Below are 20,286 nucleotides of genomic sequence, written 5' to 3'. Positions count from 1 at the left end.
TCTAGTATTTCTGATTATGTAGTCCTTTATCCTATTTACTTACAACTTCATTAATCTTCAATTTGTGTGTGTTAAAATTTTCAAGCATAAAAGTAGGGAGAGAATAGTATAATAACCCACCATGTATTTGTCAGCTAGTTATCAACATTTTGTCAATCTTTTGTTTCAAATATTCCACCATTTTTAAAATTTGTAAATGTACTCCAGTATACATCTCTGATGTACGAAAGGACTTCTTATAACTAACAAAATTAACAGTAATTCCTTAATATGATCTAAAACCCAGTCCAAGTTCAGATTTCTCTGGTTGTCTCAAAAATACATTTATTCAGTTGGTTTGTTCACACGGTATCCAGATAGGATCCACATGTAGCATTTGGTCTTTTTGCCTCTTAAATCTCTTTTAATCTATAATATTCATCCTCTCTCCTTTTTCCATGCCATTTTTATTTTGAAGAAATCAGGTTCTTTGTTCTGTAGAATGTACTACATTCTGGATTTGATTGCTTCTTCATGGTTTTATTTTATTGTTGTACTATCCCCCATATTTCTTGTTATCTAGAAGTTAGAGCTGGATGTTTGATTAGATTCAGGTTTATTTATGTATGTATTTATTTTTGCAAAGAACATCTCCTAGCTTATATTTCCTATTTCATCAGGAGGCAAATAATATCTATAATGTCCTACTTTTGGTGATGCTGAGTTGGGTATAGTTGTTCTCAGCTTGATCCGTCCATTATAAGTTCCCCATTCATATTACCACCTCAGGATTTTAGCATCCACTTATGATCATTGTACAGATCTATTATTTCATTAGGTGCTGCACATTGGTGATTTTTCTAATTATATCACTGCCCTTCTACATTTATTAGCTGTAATTCTGCTATTACGAGGAACTTTCTCCTCTTTACTGTTTTGTCACTTGAAATCAGGAAAGACAAGATTAATGATTGATTTTCCCCCCTTTATTTGTGAGTTTTCAGAGTAACGAGTTTCTGTAGCAAAAGAGTCATTATGAACTAAGGGCTATTTATATATATGATATATTTTAGTGTATTATAGTCATTATTCATTTTGTTGCTCAGGTTGATCCATTAGTGTCCCCGTTAGTCTTTGATAACTTCTTTGGTTTCTGACACAGGATGTTCCAGGCTCATTTTGTGCATATCCTTCCGCAAATACGGAATTAACCATTTCTCCAAGGAACTCTATTTTTTTAAAAATGGGAAATAGTATTTAGAAACAGCAACCTGAGTTGCTAGTGGTTCAGTACTATTGGATTGTCATCATTTTAGGCATTTTCACTGATCAGAGATAGGAAATACGTACATATTTTTTAGAAAGAGAAAAATCATGAGTTTGTACTGATGATACCTATTGAAATGTAAGGTTTTTTTTAAACTTAGCTACTCTGATTTTATACTTGTACGTCATTACTCTTAAATCTTGGTTCCCAACCATAGTAACAAAAGTACTTTTTGCTTTCTTCTCATTGTATATATGACAATTTCGAAACTACAATATCAGTACTGATGACTGAACATAATTTGTTTTCTTTGTGGATCTTTTTGCCCTTAGTATATATCCTGCTAGGGAGATAGAACCAAAATACTGTATGGCATATATACTAAGTTTTTTATTTTATCCTTTCATTGTTCTTTCTTGGGGGGGGGAGTATATATTATTATATATTTAATATATAGTATTTTAAATTATATATTTAATATATTTAAAATTACAGTTTTTAATTTTATATTTAATATATAATAGTACATATTCTTTTTTTTTTAACATCTTTATTGAAGTATAATTGCCTTACAATGGTGTGTTAGCTTCTGCTTTATAACAAAGTGAATCAGTTATACACATACAATATGTTCCCATATCTCTTCCCTCTTGCATCTCCCTCCCTCCCACCCTCCCCATCCCACCCCTCTAGGTGGTCACAAAGCACCAAGCTGATCTCCCTGTGCTATGCGGCTGCTTCCCACTAGCTATCTATTTTACATTTGGTAGTGTATATATGTCCATGACACTCTCTTACCCTGTCACATCTCACCCCACCCCCTCCCCATATCCTCAAGTCCATTCTCTAGTAGGTCTGTGTCTTTATTCCCATCTTGCCACTAGGTTCTTCATGGCCTTTTTTTTTTTTTTTTCCTTAGGTTCCATATATATGTGTTAGCATACTGTATTTGTTTTTCTCTTTCTGACTTACTTCACTCTGTATGACAGACTCTGACTCCATCCACCTCATTACAAATACCTCCATTTCATTTCTTTTTATGGCTGAGTAATATTCCATTGTATATATGTGCCACATCTTCTTTATCCATTCATCTGTCGATAGACATTTAGGTTGCTTCCATGTCCTGGCTATTGTAAATAGAGCTGCAATGAACATTTTGGTACATGACTCTTTTTGACCTATGGTTTTCTCAGGGTATATGCCCAGTAGTGGGATTGCTGGGTCGTATGGTAGTTCTATTTGTAGTTTTTTAAGGAACCTCCATACTGTTCTCCATAGTGGCTGTATCAATTTACATTCCCACCAACACTGCAAGAGTGTTCCCTTTCCTCCACACCCTCTCCAGCATTTATTGTTTCTAGATTTTTTGATGATGGCCATTCTGACCGGTGTGAGATGATATCTCATTGTAGTTTTGATTTGCATTTCTCTAATGATTAATGATGTTGAGCATTCTTTCATGTGTCTGTAGGCCATCTGTATATCTTCTTTGGAGAAATGTCTATTTAGGTCTTCTGCCCATTTTTGGATTGGGTTGTTCGTTTTTTTGTTATTGAGCTGCATGAGCTGCTTGTAAATCTTGGAGATTAATCCTTTGTCAGTTGCTTCATTTGCAAATATTTTCTCCCATTCTGATGGTTGTCTTTTGGTCTTGTTTATGGTTTCCTTTGCTGTGCAAAAGCTTTTAAGTTTCATTAGGTCCCATTTGTTTATTTGTGTTCTTATTTCCATTTCTCTGGGAGCTGGGTCAAAAAGAATCTTGCTGTGATGTATGTCATAGAGTGTTCTGCCTATGTTTTCCTCTAAGAGTTTGATAGTGTTTGCCCTTACACTTTGGTCTTTAATCCATTTTGAGTTTATTTTTGTGCATGGTGTCAGGGAGTGTTCTAATTTCATACTTTTACATTTACCTGTCCAGTTTTCCCAGCACCACTTATTGAAGAGGCTGTCTTTTCTCCACTGTATATGCTTGCCTCCTTTATCAAAGATAAGGTGACCATATGTGTGTGGGTTTATCTCTGGGCTTTCTATCCTGTTCCATTGATCTATATTTCTGTTTTTGTGCCAGTACCAAACTGTCTTGATTACTGAAGCTTTGTAATATAGTCTGAAGTCAGGGAGCCTGATTCCCCCAGCTCCATTTTTCGTTCTCAAGATTGCTTTGGCTATTCTTCTTTCTCTAATTGCTTTAGGTGCAAGGTTAGATTGTTTATTCGAGATGTTTCCTGTTTCTTGAGGTAGGCTTGTATTGCTATAAACTTCCCTCTTAGCACTGCTTTTGCTGCGTCCCATAGGTTTTGGGTCATCGTATCTCCATTGTCATTTGTTTCTAGGTATTTTTTGATTTCCCCTTTGATTTCTTCAGTGATCACTTCGTTATTAAGTAGTGTATTGTGTAGCCTCCATGTGTTTGTATTTTTTACAGATCTTTTCCTGTAATTGATATCTAGTCTCATAGCGTTGTGGTTGGAAAAGATACTTGATACGATTTCAATTTTCTTAAATTTACCAAGGCTTGATTTGTGACCCAAGATATGATCTATCCTGGAGAATGTTCCATGAGCACTTGAGAAAAATGTGTATTCTGTTGTTTTTGGGTGGAATGTCCTATAAATATCAATTAAGTCCATCTTGTTTAATGTATCATTTAAAGCTTGTGTTTCCTTATTTATTTTCATTTTGGGTGATCTGTCCATTGGTGAAAGTGGGGTGTTAAAGTCCCCTACTATGATTGTGTTGCTGTCGATTTCCCCTTTTATGGCTGTTAGTATTTGCCTTATGTATTGAGGTGCTCCTATGTTGGGTGCATAAATATTTACAATTGTTATACCTTCCTCTTGGATCGATCCCTTGATCATTATATAGTGTCCTTCTTTGTCTCTTGTAATAGTCTTTATTTTAAAGTCTATTTTGTCTGATATGAGAATTGCTACTCCAGCTTTCTTTTGATTTCCATTTGCATGGAATATCTTTTTCCATCCCCTCACTTTCAGTCTGTATGTGTCTCTAGGTCTGAAGTGGGTCTCTTGTAGACAGCATATATATGGGTCTTGTTTTTGTATCCATTCAGCCAGCCTGTGTCTTTTGGTGGGAGCATTTAATCCATTTACATTCAAGGTAATTATCGATATGTATGTTCCTATTCCCATTTTTGTAAATGTTTTGGGTTTGTTATTGTAGGTGTTTTCCTTCTCTTGTGTTTCTTGCCTAGAGAAGTTCCTTTAGCATTTGTTGTAAAGCTGGTTTGGTGGTGCTGAACTCTCTCAGCTTTTGCTTGTCTGTAAAGGTTTTAATTTCTCCATCACATCTGAATGAGATCCTTGCTGGGTAGAGTAATCTTGGTTGTAGGTTTTTCTCCTTCATCACTTTAAGTATATCCTGCCACTCCCTTCTGGCTTGCAGAGTTTCTGCTGAAAGATCAGATGTTAACCTTATGGGGATTCCCTTGTGTGTTATTTGTTGTTTTTCCCTTGCTGCCTTTAATATGTTTTCCTTATATTTAATTTTTGACAGTTTGATTAATATGTGTCTTGGCGTGTTTCTCCTTGGGTTTATCCTGTATGGGACCCTCTGTGCTTCCAGGACTTGATTGACTATTTCCTTTCCCATATTAGGGAAGTTTTCAACTATAATCTCTTCAAATATTTTCTCAGTCCCTTTCTTTTTCTCTTCTTCTTCTGGGACCCCTATAATTCGAATGTTGGTGCGTTCAATGTTGTCCCAGAGGTCTCTGAGACTGTCCTCAGTTCTTTTCATTCTTTTTTCTTTATCCTGCTCTGCAGTAGTTATTTCCACCATTTTATCTTCCAGGTCACTTATCCTTTCTTCTGCCTCAGTTATTCTGCTATTGATCCCATCTAGAGTATTTTTAATTTCATTTATTGTGTTTTTCATCATTGCTTGGTTCCTCTTTTGTTCTTCTACGTCCTTGTTAAATGTTTCTTGCATTTTGTCTATTCTGTTTCCAAGATTTTGGATCATCCTTACTATCATTATTCTGAATTCTTTTTCAGGTAGACTACCTATTTCCTCTTCATTTGTTAAGTCTGGTGTGTTTTGACCCTGCTCCTTCATCTGCTGTGTGTTTTTCTGTCGTCTCATTTTGCTTATCTTACTGTGTTTGGGGTCTCCTTTTCACAGGCTGCAGGTTCGTAGTTCCCGTTGTTTTTGGTATCTGTCCCCAGTGGCTAAGGTTGGTTCAGTGGGTTGTGTAGGCTTCCTGGTGGAGGGAACTAGTGCCTGAGTTCTGGTGGATGAGGCTGGATCTTGTCTTTCTGGTGGGCACGTCCACGTCTGGTGGTGTATTTTGGGGTGTCTGTGGCCTTATTATGATTTTAGGCAGCCTCTCTGCTAATGGATGGGGCTGTGTTCCTGTCTTGCTAGTTGTTTGGCATAGGGTGTTCAGCACTGTAGCTTGCTGGTCATTGAGTGATGCTGGGTCTTGATGTTGAGATGGAGATCTCTGAGAGATTTTTGCCATTTGGTATTACGTGGAGCTGGGAGGTCTCTTGTGGACCAGTGTCCTGAAGTTGGCTCTCCCACCTCAGAGGTACGGCCCTGATGCCTGGCTGGAGCACCAAGAGCCTTTCGTCCACACGGCTCAGAGTAAAAGGGAGAAAAAATAGAAAGAAAGAAAGAGGCTATAATATAGTGAAGTAAAATAAAGCTATTATAAAGCAAAGCTATACAGACAAAATCTCACCCAGAAGCATATACATATACACTCACAAAAAAAGGAGAAGGGGAAAAATTAATATATCCTGCTCCCAAAGTCCACCTCCTGAATTTGGGATGATTCGTTGTCTATTCAGGTATTCAACAGATGCAGGCACATCAAGTTGTTTGTGGAGTTTTAATCCGCTGCTTCTGAGGCTGCTGGGAGAGATTTCCCCTTCTCTTCTCTGTTCGCACAGCTCCTGGGGATCAGCTTTGGATTTGGACCCGCCTCTGCGTGTAGGTTGCCTGAGGGCGTCTGTTCCCCGCCCAGACAGGACGGGGTTAAAGGAGCAGCTGCTTCGGGGGCTCTGGCTCACCCAGGCCGCAGGGAGGGAGGGGTACAGAGGAGGCGGGGCGAGCCTGCGGCATCAGAGGCCGGCGTGACGTTGCACCAGCCTGAGGTGCGCAGTGCGTTCTCCCGGGGAAGTTGTCCCTGGATCACGGGACCCTGGCAGTGGCGGGCTGCACAGGCTCCCGGGAGGGGCGGTGTGGAAAGTGACCTGTGCTCGCACACAGGATTTTTGGAGGCGGCAGCAGCAGCCCCAGCGTCTCACGCCCTTCTCTGGGGTCCGCGCTGATAGCCACGGCTCGCGCCAGTCTCTGGAGTTCGTTTAGGCGGCGCTCTGAATCCCCTCTCCTTGCGCACCGTGAAACAAAGAGGCAAGAAAAAGTCTCTTGCCTCTTCGGCAGCTGCAGCCTTTTTCCTGGTCTCCCTCCCAGCCAGCTGTGGTGCGCTAACCCCTTCAGGCTGTGTTCACGCCGCCAACCCCAGTCCTCTCCCTGCGATCCGACTGAAGCTGAGCCTCAGCTCCCAGCCCCGCCCGCCCCGGCGGGTGAGCAGACAAGCCTCTCGGGCTGGTGAGCACTGCTCGGCGCTGAGCCTCCGTGCGGAATCTCTCCGTTTTTTCCTCTGCGCCCCTGTTGCTGTGGGATCCGCGCTGATAGCCGCGGCTCGCACCCGTCTCTGAAGTTCGTTTATTAGGCGGCGCTCTGAATCCCCTCTCCTCGTGCACCAGGAAACAAAGAGGGAAGAAAAAGTCTCTTGCCTCTTCGGCAGCTGCAGACTTTTTCCCGGACTCCCTCCCGGCTAGCTGTGGTGCACTAACCCCTTCAGGCTGTGTTCACTCCACCAACCCCAGTCCTCTCCCTGTGATCCGACCAAAGCCCGAGCCTCAGCTCCCAGCCCCGCCCGCCCCGGCAGGTGAGCAGACAAGCCTCTCGGGCTGGTGAGTGCTAGTCGGCACTGATCCTCCGTGCGGGAATCTCTCCGCTTTGCCCTCCGCACCCCTGTGGCTGCGCTCTCCTCCATGGCTCCGAAGCTTCCCCCTCCGCCACCCGCAGTCTCCGCCCGCGAAGGGGCTTCCTAGTGCGTGGAAATCTTTCCTCCTTCACAGCTCCCTCCCACTGGTGCAGGTGCCGTCCCTATTCTTTTGTCTCTGTTATTTCTTTTTTCTTTTGCCCTACCCAAGTACGGGGGGAGTTTCTTGCCTTTTGGGAGGTCTGACGTTTTCTGCCAGCGTTCAGTGGGTGTTCTGTAGGAGCAGTTCCACGTGTAGATGTATTTCTACTGTATCTGTGGGAAGCAAGGTGATCTCCGCGTCTTACTCTCCCGCCATCTTCCCACCTCCTCCTCGCTTTCTCTCTTAATGGTACAGTCTGGAGATCACTTCTCTTCTATTTTATTTATTTATTTATTTTTTTGGCTGCTCTGGGTCTTTGTTGCTGGGCATGGGCTTTCTCTAGTTGCGGTGAGCGGGGGCTACTCTTGGTTGCAGTGCGCGGGCTTCTCGTTGCGGAGCACGGGCTCTAGATGCGCGGGCTTCAGCAGTTGTGGCACATGGGCTTAGTTGCTCTGCGGCATGTGGGATCTTCCTGGACCAGGGTTTTGAACCCATGTCCCCTGTGTTGGCAGGCAGGTTCCTAACCACTGCGCCACCAGGGAAGCCCTGGAGATCACTTCTTATCAGCATGCAGAGATCATCATTCCTTTAAACAACTGCATAGTAATCTATTATGTGGGTTACCATGACTTAGCTAATTTCATACTGATTCAGTCTTCCATTTAAGTCCTAAGGAAATACTTCTTCGTGGCAAAATCCAGTGTGAGAATTTAATAGGATCAAAAATTTTTAAAATATTGAAATCTATTTCTCTCCTTAAACTGGTAATCAAGAGTTAATGACAATTTTCGTGAAATGAATTTTATTCACCTAAGCACCCTGGTTTATTTTTAAACCTTAACTATTTTTGATGGAAATCCTTTAAATTTATTACAAACTTTTACACAATTTAAACATTTTTTGTCATAATTGGGATGTTTTCATTATTGTATTTAATTCTAATTTTCTGTGCTTTTCAGTTTTCCTGTGTTTTTCCATGTTTTCCCTGAATGTTAAGTACTTGTCAGTCTCATATGCCCAAGTCAGTACAGCTGTTGTGTGAAGTTTTTTTTAAAATTAATTAATTTTTCATTCTATTAAAGTTTAGGTGAAGGTTTTATCTCTGCTTTTTCAGGACCTCAGCTTACATACAGGAAAGTCAAATTTATAGAAAGCCTGGTATTAACAAGAATGGTGTTTCACTCCCTGTTTACTAGACTAAAAAAATTTTTTATATTGAAATATAGTTAATTTACAATATTTTGTTTCAGGTGTACACAAAGTGATTCAGTTATATATATATTTTTCAGATTATATTCCATATAGGTTATTATAAGATATTGAATATAATTCCCTATGCTATACAGCAAATCCTTGTTGCTTATTGACTAGACTAAAATTTTTTTAATTGAGAAAACAAAGCATTTGTGTCTTTATCATTTTGCTACTGTAATTTTTACAATATGTAGTTATGATTATTCCCTTATTAATAGTAATATTTTCTCTTGAATCAGATGTTCTGCCTTATTCAATACGGGTCCTGTTGGAAGCTGCTGTGCGAAATTGTGATGGCTTTTTAATGAAAAGGGAAGATGTTATGAACATTTTAGACTGGAAAACCAAACAAAGCAATGTTGAAGTGCCCTTTTTCCCTGCCCGTGTTCTTCTTCAAGATTTTACGTGAGTGATAGGTTTATTTTTCATGATGAATTTTCAGAGTGTTCGCTTTTTAAAATTCAGACTCCCTGATGGCTCTCTTGTTTTTTAATTGTGAAGATTAGTTTATAAATTTAAAAAGTTGCTTTTTCTAAACTAAAGCCATTTGTTAAAAATTAGGCACTTTTTTTTTGTACCATTTATTTAAAAACTACTTTTATCTAACTGCCTACTTGTCATCTCCACGTAGCCAATAGGCTTCTCAGTCTTAACATATCCAAAACTTCATTGCTCAGCCCCCCTCATGTATTCCTTTCCAAGTTTTTTCTGTCATATTGAATGGCGCTGTAGTCTCCTGTTTGTTTAGAGCAAAAATCTAGGAGTTAACCCTGGTTCCTCTCCTTCGTACATAATCGAGTCTATCAGCAGGTTCTGTCAACTTTACCTTTGAAATATACATATCCTGAATCCAATTCTAGCCCCATTCTCACTTACCTGGACTGTAACTATAGCACTCTGTTAGCTGGTATCCCTGCTTCCATACTTGGAATGTACAGTCTTGTCTTTTCACAGTAGGTGAAGTGACTTGGTGAAAAGATGTTAATCAAGGTCATATCACTCCCCTATTCTCCAATTGGCTTCCATTACACTTAGAATAAAGTCTTTACCATAGCTTGAAAGATTCTGCCTAATCTGTGTGTCCAGGGATTACTTATTGGAAGAATTAACCTTTAGCTGAGTTTTGAAGGAGGTGTAGGACTTAGCTAGGCAAATAAGAACATCCCCTTCACCCACCCACCTAAATCTGGTTTGTAAGCTACTGCTGTGTGTACCCTGTATATGCTGCTACTGTAGTACTTATAATACTATTCTATAATTGCTACTTTATCTTCCCTACAAATTCCTTGAGAACAGTTACTCTCCCTTATTTGGCCTTATACCATTGGTATCTAGCACACTGAAGGCATTTGGTAAATGCTTCTTATATAGTTGGCTGGAGATATATATGTAGATATAGATATATAGATATAGATCCATCTATATATCCATATATTTAGTGGATAACTTTGGAGACAAGAAGGCACTGGGAGTGAAGGGGCTGGAGCTGGGGAAAAGGGAGGGGTATCTTAAAATTTAAGGCAAGAGAAAGAATTCCATAGGCATTTCCCTTGAAGTTCTCTTATGCCTCTAAAAATCATCTGTTGTATTTTTGGCACATCTACCTTTGAGCCCTCAAATTCTCAGATAATATTTAATATTAATTCTCATTAAACCAGGATACATCTAACTTTGGATAACCTGTACATTATCAAACATGAATGCAAATTTAAAAGGGATACTTTTTAAATTTAAAAATGCATATTGATCATTTGAGCATATATAAAAGAAGAATTAGAAGTTGATCATTCTTTATTTTTTAGTGGAATACCGGCAATGGTGGATTTTGCTGCTATGAGGGAGGCAGTGAAAACTCTTGGAGGTGACCCTAAGAAAGTCCATCCTGCCTGTCCAACAGATCTCACGGTTGATCATTCTTTACAAATTGACTTCAACAAATGGTACTTTAATACACATATTTATAAAGACAGCCACGCACGTTGACTGGCAGCCAGTCCACTGGGAGTGTGTGGTATAGAAGAAAGGGAATAGAGATAATTTGTGCCAGAGTAAAGTTTGCTACAGTTAGTATTGACTAATGTACAAAAAGAAAAACTGGTGAAAACTTTTATGTATTGTTGAATTTTCTTTTTAACTCAGTCTAAATTTAAAGTGATTTTCATGTTTGTATATTTCTGCTGCCATCTTTTATAGATATGTGTGAGCCTAGAACCTGCTTTTTGGCGTGAATATCTGAATTAAGGCTTCATTTCCTTTTTGTTTTTTAACTTCCAGAGAGAATTTAAAGATGTGAGCCTTTAGTGTCTAAATTGGTGATTGAAAACACTGAGCTTACTACAGCTGTATTTTCCTTTCACTGAAATAAATTTCTTATATTTAAAAGGTCCTTTTGACCAAAGTCAAACTAGAGAAGACATGATTCTGTTTTCATGTACCAGCTTTCTTTTTACATTCCCTGGAGTAATGGAATAAGGCTACAGTTTATTAAAACCTGTGAGAGCCTTTGCCCTCTAGATTAAACGATGGCTCTGAACTTCTTTTAAGTTGTTAGATGGGAAAAAAAATCGATTTTGCTACTTGCCAAAAGTTACTATATGAAAATGATATTAGTGGCACTTACAATTTTTTTTTAATCTCCATAAATTTATATAAATCAACTTTTTTTTTTTTTGGTAATCTGAGATTTGCTTTTGAAACCTGAAATAAATGATATATTAACCTTTGAATAACATTCAGTTGTTACTTCCAGATAGCATTGCTGTTGTGTGCTTTTTGAAGAGCTAAATTTCTGTAACTTTTAAATGGTTTTATTTTGTTTCCTTTTTTGGAACGATAGTGCAATACAGAATGCTCCAAATCCTGGCGGTGGTGACCTACAGAAAGCAGGAAAGCTTTCTCCACTTAGAGTGCAGCCTAAGAAGCTTCCCTGCAGAGGCCAGACTACGTGCCGAGGATCGTGTGATTCTGGAGAACTAGGCCGAAACTCAGGAAGATTTTCTTCGCAGATTGAAAATACACCCATTCTATGTCCTTTTCATTTGCAACCAGTGCCTGAGTATGAGATGTTTTTAAAAATATTTATTAGTACCAGATTATTTTTCAGTTAAGGAAATCACGTTTATTCTCCTTCCCCTCCTGATTCCTATTACATTGCCTTCATATTTCACTGTGCTTCCTATTGTACTGAAAGAAGCAAAGTTAATTAAAATGGTAGTCTCTAAATACCATGATTTATTTCTGTTCTTTCAAAGAAAACTTTTCTTAAGAATTTTCTATAAATATATTTAATTTTTGTAACTAATATAGACAAAATTATCTTGAACTGTAAATTTTTTATTTTAGTGAATTTATACCATTCACATGCTCATTATTCATTCAGATTTCTTTTATGAAATCTCTATTTATATTTTTAGCTTTATTTTCCTATTAGGAGATTTCTTGTTCTTTCTTATTGCATTGAGACCTCTATGTTAAGAATATTATCATTATCATATGTTATAAACTTAATAAGCCCTTTTAGATAAGCAATTTCCTATATGGTACCGTGGAAAGTAGTAAACCTGCCTGGAAAAGAATCCCGTTCTTAAGAGTTGGTTAAATTTCCTAATAGGGGGCTTCCCTGGTGGCGCAGTGGTTGAGAATCTGCTTGCCAATGCAGGGGACACGGGTTCGAGCCCTGGTCCGGGAAGATCCCACATGCCGCGGAGCAACTAAGTCCGTGAGCCACAACTACTGAGCCTGCGCGTCTGGAGCCTGTGCTCTGCAACAAGAGAGGCCACGATAGTGAGAGGCCCGCGCACCGCGATGAAGAGTGGCCCCCGCTTGCCGCAACTAGAGAAAGCCCTCGCACAGAAACGAAGGCCCAACACAGCCAAAAATAAATAAATAAAATAAATAAAAAATTAAAAAAAAAAAAACATTTTAAAAAAAAAAAAAAAAAAAAAAAAATTTCCTAATAGGTAATTTTTCAAAATAAAAAAAAGAGTTCTATAATTTGAATTTTTATATGCTATAAAGTTTCCAAAGTCTTAGTCTTACTTTAAGAGAGTTATGTTGTTTATCCCATTGTTTACTAGACTGTCAAGTGTTTTAAAGATGAGTTAAAAATGACTTACACTTTTTCAAATTGAAAAAAATTTAACACATTTAAGATTTAGGCTAGCTAAGAATAATATCAACACATGTTTCATCATAAGTACCAAATAATATATTAGTTCATTTGTCCCTAATTTGGATCTTTTAAATTCTGGGTAGTTCTAAATTTTGTGCTCAGTATAGCTGTAAAGCCTCAGGTTATAAGTGAACTCAGGTGCTCTTGCTTTCTAAGAATTCAATATAATCTGTGGGTCCTTTGCCATCAAATCATGACAGTTTTACATTTATGTAAGTACTCCTTATTCCCTACCTGGCTGTCCTGATTGTTAGGGACATGTTGAATTTTGAGATTAACTTCTCTTCTTATTTAGAAATTAATTTCCTGAAAAGGAAGATTTATTGATTCAAAAAATCACTGATTTTCTTGGGTATCTTTTTATAACTGGTATGAAGTGCTAAGATGGTAAGTTTTTATTTCTAAAAATCCAATCTGGTGTAACATTTCCCCTCAATTTTGACTCTAAATTACAAAGTATTAAGATCAGATATGTTATAGTCCCTGGTTGTATGAAAATAGTAACTCTTTCATGTGCTTTAATGCATCAGTGAAGTATTAATTATAGACTCAAACAAGAAATTGAGGGATAGAGAGTTGAGAGCATACATTTGGCACTTGAAATCACTGCCTGATTTGAAGTCAGGTTATGAGCTAATAAATGTTTGTGTGGTACTTTGTAGCTATATATACTATGAAAAGGTAAGATAATTGGAGTGGCTCTAGAAAGCTATGTTCCCTGAGGTCCTAAGAAAAATCTCATTAAGATGTGCTATGGCTTCAAATGATCACTCAGCAATGAATTATTAATCCTTGTTTTTTTTTAAAAAGTTGACAAACAACTATAATTATCTGGACCCTGGAGGACATGTATAATTTAAGTTATATTGATATTCTAGTCAACACTTAAATCACCAGCTGGCAAGTGAAATAAACAACTTAAAGCTGTTAGAAATAATTTTTTTTTAAATATCCATTACATAAAAATAGCTTCCTAAAAATGGCACTATGTTTACTGCTTGGCAGTGAATTGTTTTTATCTCTTAGTTTACATAATTCATGTAAAATATATTTATAATCCATATAAAGTAAAATACTACTTTATATAAAATAGAACCTTCCATTTTGGGTGAGATGAATATAAAATTTTTACCAAAAGCTCTTTTTAAACTATAAAGTGACGTTGAGTTGTTTGTCATTGCTACATTGTGATAATCAACAAGCATCTCCTAGTTTAACTGGTACAAGAGTTAAGTGGGTGGAGATGTACATGCTTATTTTTCATTAAGCTACAACCCTTCTTTTTCCTTGCGGTGGAAAATCCAACAAAGGTTACCATGCTACTTTTAATATTTTAGCCAAATCTCACAGTGATACATGTTAAGTACAGTTTGGGACACTGGTGTGGACCATGGCTTAAATAATAAAGTCCTTGCAGTAGCTTTCTAGTGTTACTTAAAGCAGAGCTTCCTTGTTGAAAAGAAAATAACTGATTCTGAGAAGTCTAGTAAACTGCTATTCCCAGAATTTTTTAAATATGTAGACTTAGAAACAAGGCAAGTCTTTTCTGTAATACATATATTTAATGCCAGTTCTTCTTCTTTTTAGACCTGAAACAGTATTAAAAAATCAAGAAGTAGAATTTGGCAGAAATCGAGAGAGGCTTCAATTTTTCAAGGTATAAATGATTTGGGGGAAATTTTTTAATAGGAGTTTATGAAATATTGAAAGGTTTGATTTTTATATCTTTAGAAGTTTTTAAACACTAGCAGTAGAACCCTTTTTTACTTTTTTTCCTTCAAATAAAATCTTAATCAGAAACCCTAGTGTATAACAAAATATTAAAAACAGTGGCTCTAATTCAAGTGAGCTTGGAGGGTCTTCTACTTGGGCCTACCCCTTTTCCCATCCCTGAGAATCCTTGGAATGTAGTTGAAAGCTACTGTTTATCTGGACTATTAGAACATTTTTCTTTGACTTAATTTTGTTTTAATAATTTGCAAAATGAATATATTTAGGTTTAGTATCTGTGTATTTGTTTTTATGTACTGTAAACTTTGACCATGATGAACATTGGTAAAATATTTTTAGTGTCAGTATTTATTTATATGTTGATTATGAGGCAAATTCAGATATATGCTAACAGTTGGATTTCTTAAATTTAAATAAAATATAGTGGAGTTCAAGAGTTTTTAAGAATGTGGCTGTAATCCCTCCTGGAACTGGAATGGCTCATCAAGTAAACTTAGAGTATTTGTCGAGAGTGGTTTTTGAAGAAAAGGACCTCCTCTTTCCGGACAGTGTCGTTGGCACAGATTCTCATATAACCATGGTGAATGGTTTGGGGATTCTGGGGTGGGGTAAGTAAATGACTAAATATATTTAATTCTTTTGGGGAGAGGATGTTAGGAAATTTATAAATAGCAGGGTCTTTATAGCCTCTATGAGGCTGTTTTTTCACCTATAACAGCAACAGCAAAAGTAAATCTTAATTCAAGTGTTTGTGGACAGTGTGGTATAAAAGAGAATTTATGAAAAGAAATGTGGACCGTGCCCAGCACAGCACTACCATTTGTGGAGTGGTTAGTGATGATGATGATGTCTATGAAGGTGATGTGCTTACTCCCTTATTTAAAGTCCTTCAGTGGCTTCTCCTAGCATTCTTTGTAAATCCAAATTTCTTCATGTTTTTTATAGGGCCCTTCACAACCTGTTGCCTCTTTAGCCATTTACCCAGATACATCTTTTATTTCCCTGAGTGGGCTGTGCTATTACACGTCATGGCTTTGCATCAGCTATTCCCTCTGGCAGAGTGCATGTACTCTTTTACAGAGTGCTATAATTGTTGGCTTTTTGTCTTTATCATTAGACTGAGCTTCTTGAGGTTGACAGGGGCTGGGCTCTATTCATACTGTATCTTGAGCATAGCATAGTACCTAGCATAATAGATACTAAATGTTTTCTGAATTTAAAATAAAGGTAAAAATCAGTTTTTTTCAACCATGTGAGTGGAGTCATTCTTTTGAGAAGACTTGAGTTCCATATCTACAGTAATAGCATTATAACAATTCTGTGCAAGGTACTGTGTAAGACAAGCTCGTGAAACACCTAGAGATTTAGATGTTACAAAGATAAATTATCTTTAAATGCGCTATACTCATATACCTATCTTTATTACATTAGGGGTTGGAGGTATTGAAACAGAAGCAGTTATGCTTGGTCTGCCAGCTTCTCTTACTTTACCAGAGGTGGTTGGATGTGAATTAACTGGCTCATCGAATCGTTTTGTTACATCCATAGATGTTGTTCTTGGCATTACAAAGGTAAGTTAAAATTTTGCTAGCTGTATAACTTACTGGATATGATTTTTTTTGTAAGTAGAAGAGCCCCATAAGAGCAGGGATTTGGGTTCATCACCTCATCCTCAGCACTCTAATGTTATTAGCTATTTCATCATAGTTATCATCATAGTAATAATAGCAAAATTTAACCCTTTATACTAGTAAGTACAAAACAGTTTGTTGTGTCGTTGTTCGCTTGACATGTTAACTCATTTATTCCTCATTACAAGCCTATGAGATTGTTACTATTACCATCCTTATTTTAATTCTGTGAAAACTGAGACACAGTAAGGTTTAATGACTTAACCAGAGGGTCATAGGGCTGAATGGTCAGTGTAGAACAAGGTTTCCCACCCAGGCAGTCGGGTTCTTAAGTCCATGCTCTTAACCATTATGCCTTATTGCCTCAGTGAATGTTTGTTGCCTTCGTGAATTAAAAAAAAAAAAAAAAATCGTATTTAGGAAATGTCTAATTGCATCTCCTTTAACACTTATTTGAATCATTTGTCCCCTGAAAACTATTACTGTATTAGCTAATACTTTAAAAAATATAGGCTGTAAAAATGTGGTAGTGTCAAATTTTTCTATTGGCTATTTTAACATTTAAAAAAAAAATGTCACTCTGCTGTACACCTGAAACTAACACAACATTGTAAATCCACTTCAATTAAAAATAAAAAGAAATGGTAAAAGTATTATATAGAAATTTTTTCTCTGAATTTTTAAAATTTTGGCTGCATACATTTAATATATATACTGTAGGGTTTCCTAAAGACAATAATTTGTAACTCTCCATCCTAAATTTCTAGTTTTCACTAACTTTATTGTAATGATTAAGTCCCATTTTGTTAAATGAATGAACCTGGGAAATGTTCCACAAATAATTCCAATTTGGATCCCAGCGTCTCAGCATTTTCGGTTAGATTACTGGTCTGAAGGCTTTCAGAATACTCCGCAGGGAAAGTAAATGGTATTGCCTCCCTCTCACCATTTAGTATTGATCCCTCTTCCCTAATTAGAAAAAAAATTGACGTCTTGCAGAAATGATTGATTCAGTGTGTGGTACCAAAAGATCAAGAAGTTAAATAGAGAATTGAAGGATTATTCCTAAAGGAAAAGGAATATCCCATTATAATTTTAGAAAAATCAATTCTTTTCCTTCACACATCCTGAAAATTAATGGTGCTTTTTAGATTCCTCCAGCTATATTTTTTCTTAACAATGTTCTACATATACTTTTGACATTTTGGCTTATTGATGCAAAAATTAAATCTATTATGTAGGTGTACCTTTTTGATTATTTTGTCCCATATTTGAGGTCCTGTTTTATTCATGATCTTTGTAGGATTAATCATATATTGTTTTCCAAAATGTATATTGTGGTACCTCATTAATTTGGGGAAAGCAGCATTTGGCTTGCTGTATCTAATCTGTATTGCTCTTATCCTCAAAAATAAAACAGTGAAAATTAGGAAACATCTTTCTTTTAGGGTTGAGTTTCTGCATCTATAAAACGTTTGGATTAAGTGATCCTTAGGACTTATAAAATGTTAGAGCTTAACATTATTCATAGGTTGAATGTTGTTTCATACTTCATCACTGTGCTGAGCAGTCTCTCTATACCATTCTGACACCATTTTACAATTGAGAGAAGGTGGGTAGCTGTTTTGGTTACTTAAAAATGAGTAATAAGAAAAATGATTTTAGAAGGACTTAAGTTTGAGGCCACATGTTAAATCCTATCAAAATGAAATTTACCTAGGGGGACTTCCCTGGTGGTCCAGTGGTTAAGACTTCGCCCTCCAGTGCAGGGGGTGCGGGTTCGATCCCTGGTCAGGGAGCTAAGATCCCACATGCATCGTGGCCAAAAAAACCAAAAACATAAAACAGAAGTAACATTGTAACAAATTCAATAAAGACTTTAAAAATGGTCCCCATCAAAAACAAAAAATCTTAAAAAAAAATTTACCTATAATTAATGATGCTGTAAATATTTGGATCAGTAGTTGGAATTCAAAGAATTTTTATAGCAGTATATAATTTTTTGAATTTAAATACACAGTTTTATCAGTATATTAGTATTTCACTAAATCTAAGATGCCATCATTGGTTAGAAGCACCACTGTTTTATGTGCTGCTAAGAAAGAAAGAAGACTGCCAGATAATAGACACACCATAGAGTCTAAGGTATACGCTGATTTCAGAGACATTAAAATGGGAATCTTAGCCATTTTGAACTTTCAAGCCCTTTTCTACCCTAATAGTAACATTTGACCACTCTTCTAATGACTGTTTACCTTAAAATACCTGGAAAACCAGAATGAGTTGATGTTTCATAAAAATAACAGAGGACCTCTTTCACTGTCAGTAGTAATGGATTAAAAATTAGATTTTATAGTTTTCAGAAAATCCATGCTAATTTTATGTGTGTTTCTATGTATCTCTTTATATAGCACCTCAGGCAAGTAGGAGTGGCTGGAAAGTTTGTTGAGTTTTTTGGAAGTGGAGTTTCACAGTTATCTATAGTAGATCGAACTACAATAGCAAACATGTGTCCAGAATATGGTGCTATCCTCAGCTTTTTCCCTGTTGACAATGTGACATTAAAACATTTAGAACATACAGGTAAGAAGATATAAGATCACTAGGATAAATGTGTTACATTTCCAATGTGTCTATCTGAAATATTGTATAATAAATTACTACCTTGTACATGTTATTTAATGTTCATGAAATTATCTTATTTTAAAACAGCAGCTTTGAAATAAACTGCATTGGATATGTTTAAAGAGTGTTGTGTCCTCAAACCCTAGTCCACTGCGACCCATTTACAGCAGTTTAGAGGAGTTATTCAAACTGCTGATCTTTGCCTCACTTTTTCCCAGTAATTAATAACGGATACCTCCACCCTGTTAGTGATCAGAGGTTGCAATTTAATGGAAGTCAGGCTTGCGCACATTCACAGCTGTTCTCTTCTACATCCAGGAAGAGAGGAGCCACGAGACAGAGTTTGGGAACCAGTGCTCTATCTAAAGAATAAGCACATAATTTTGTGAAAAGCAGCATAGGGTTACAGCTTCCAGATTCTTATTGTAGCCTGATTAACTAGGAACTTTGACCACTCTTCTGTTGACTAATATAGAAAATACTTGCAAAACCAGAATGTGTTGGTTTTATAAGGCCCCTATTCTTTAAAAAGCAGGGTCTCTTTATTTGATCCACTTCTTTTTTTAGGAGATCATTACTGAACTACTAATCTCATCATAAGTATATTGGGGAGATATATTCTAGTATTCTTCAGTTTGGGGGCAGATTATGATAAGTCAGATGGCAAAATGGATGACTGGTCCTTTGGAACCTTGGAAGGAATGGTCCTCATAGAATACAGAGTTTTCTCTAAACTGGATTTTGGGTGGTAGAATGTTCAAGAGAGAAATGCCTTATTCCTTACATATTGATATGAGTTAATGTCATAATGATCTGTCACTGTGTAATAAATTGTCCTAAAACTTAGTGGCTTAAAACAGCAATAATTATTTATTGCTGCATAGTTTCAGTGGGTCAGTAAGTCAGACAGGTACAGATTGTCTCTGCTTCATGATATCTGGAGCCTCAACTGCAAGACTTAAAAGCTAGGGCCAGGAATCCTGAAGGTTTTTTCACTTGAATGTCTGGCAGTGAATGCTGGCCGTCAGCTGGGAACTCAGCTGGGACTGTCAGCCAGAACACCTATTTGTGGTTTCTGAATATATAATCTGGCTTTCTCACATGGTGGCTTTTCAAGGGTTAGTAACCTGAGAGAGCAGGGGTGTGGGGGGTTGGGGAGAGAGAAGGTACATGCCAGTTAGCCAGCTAGCCGGCTAGAAATTACATTGCTCAGGTTTAAGAGGAATGAACAAAGATTCTACCTCTTGATGGATGAATGTCAGTGTCACATTGTAAGAGAACATATAACTTGGGATAGATATTGTTGTGGCAATCATTGGCAAATATAATCTGCCACAGTTACTTACTTCTCATCAAGCTTACAGATAACTACCAAAATGTTTAATTGGAAACTTTATTGTTAACATCTAAGTTCTTTTAATTTCTGGAAGATCTTGTTAAATCTCTATCTTCTGCTCTGTAAAACTATTCTTAACTTTCATTTACTTTATTCTTTCATTGTGACTATTA

The 20,286-nt window shown here is 37.1% G+C and overlaps 1 protein-coding gene and 1 long non-coding RNA gene across 3 annotated transcripts in view; one reads left to right on the top strand and one right to left on the bottom strand.

The window, feature by feature from the left end:
- LOC309656371 overlaps positions 1-20,286 on the bottom strand; it is a 214,753-nt gene that overhangs the window by 14,978 nt on the left and 179,489 nt on the right. The gene's annotated exons all lie outside the window — the stretch shown is intronic.
- The window catches only part of IREB2 (iron responsive element binding protein 2), a 62,397-nt gene that overhangs the window by 22,547 nt on the left and 19,564 nt on the right, over positions 1-20,286 (top strand). The window contains exons 3-9 of one of the 2 annotated variants that reach the window (XM_082452621.1): positions 8,859-9,024; positions 10,422-10,559; positions 11,456-11,674; positions 14,378-14,447; positions 14,946-15,129; positions 15,953-16,092; positions 18,564-18,735. In XM_082452621.1, the coding sequence (XP_082308747.1) occupies positions 8,859-9,024; positions 10,422-10,559; positions 11,456-11,674; positions 14,378-14,447; positions 14,946-15,129; positions 15,953-16,092; positions 18,564-18,735 (1,089 nt within the window). Of the gene's footprint in view, positions 1-8,858; positions 9,025-10,421; positions 10,560-11,455; positions 11,675-14,377; positions 14,448-14,945; positions 15,130-15,952; positions 16,093-18,563; positions 18,736-20,286 lie in introns of those variants that run through there. The other variant, XM_082452622.1, reaches the window with a different exon arrangement.

The sequence above is a fragment of the Balaenoptera physalus genome, assembly GCF_965194825.1.
Source record: "Balaenoptera physalus genome assembly, chromosome: 2".
Lineage (NCBI taxonomy): Eukaryota > Metazoa > Chordata > Mammalia > Artiodactyla > Balaenopteridae > Balaenoptera > Balaenoptera physalus.
This window is presented reverse-complemented; position numbering and strand designations above follow the sequence as displayed.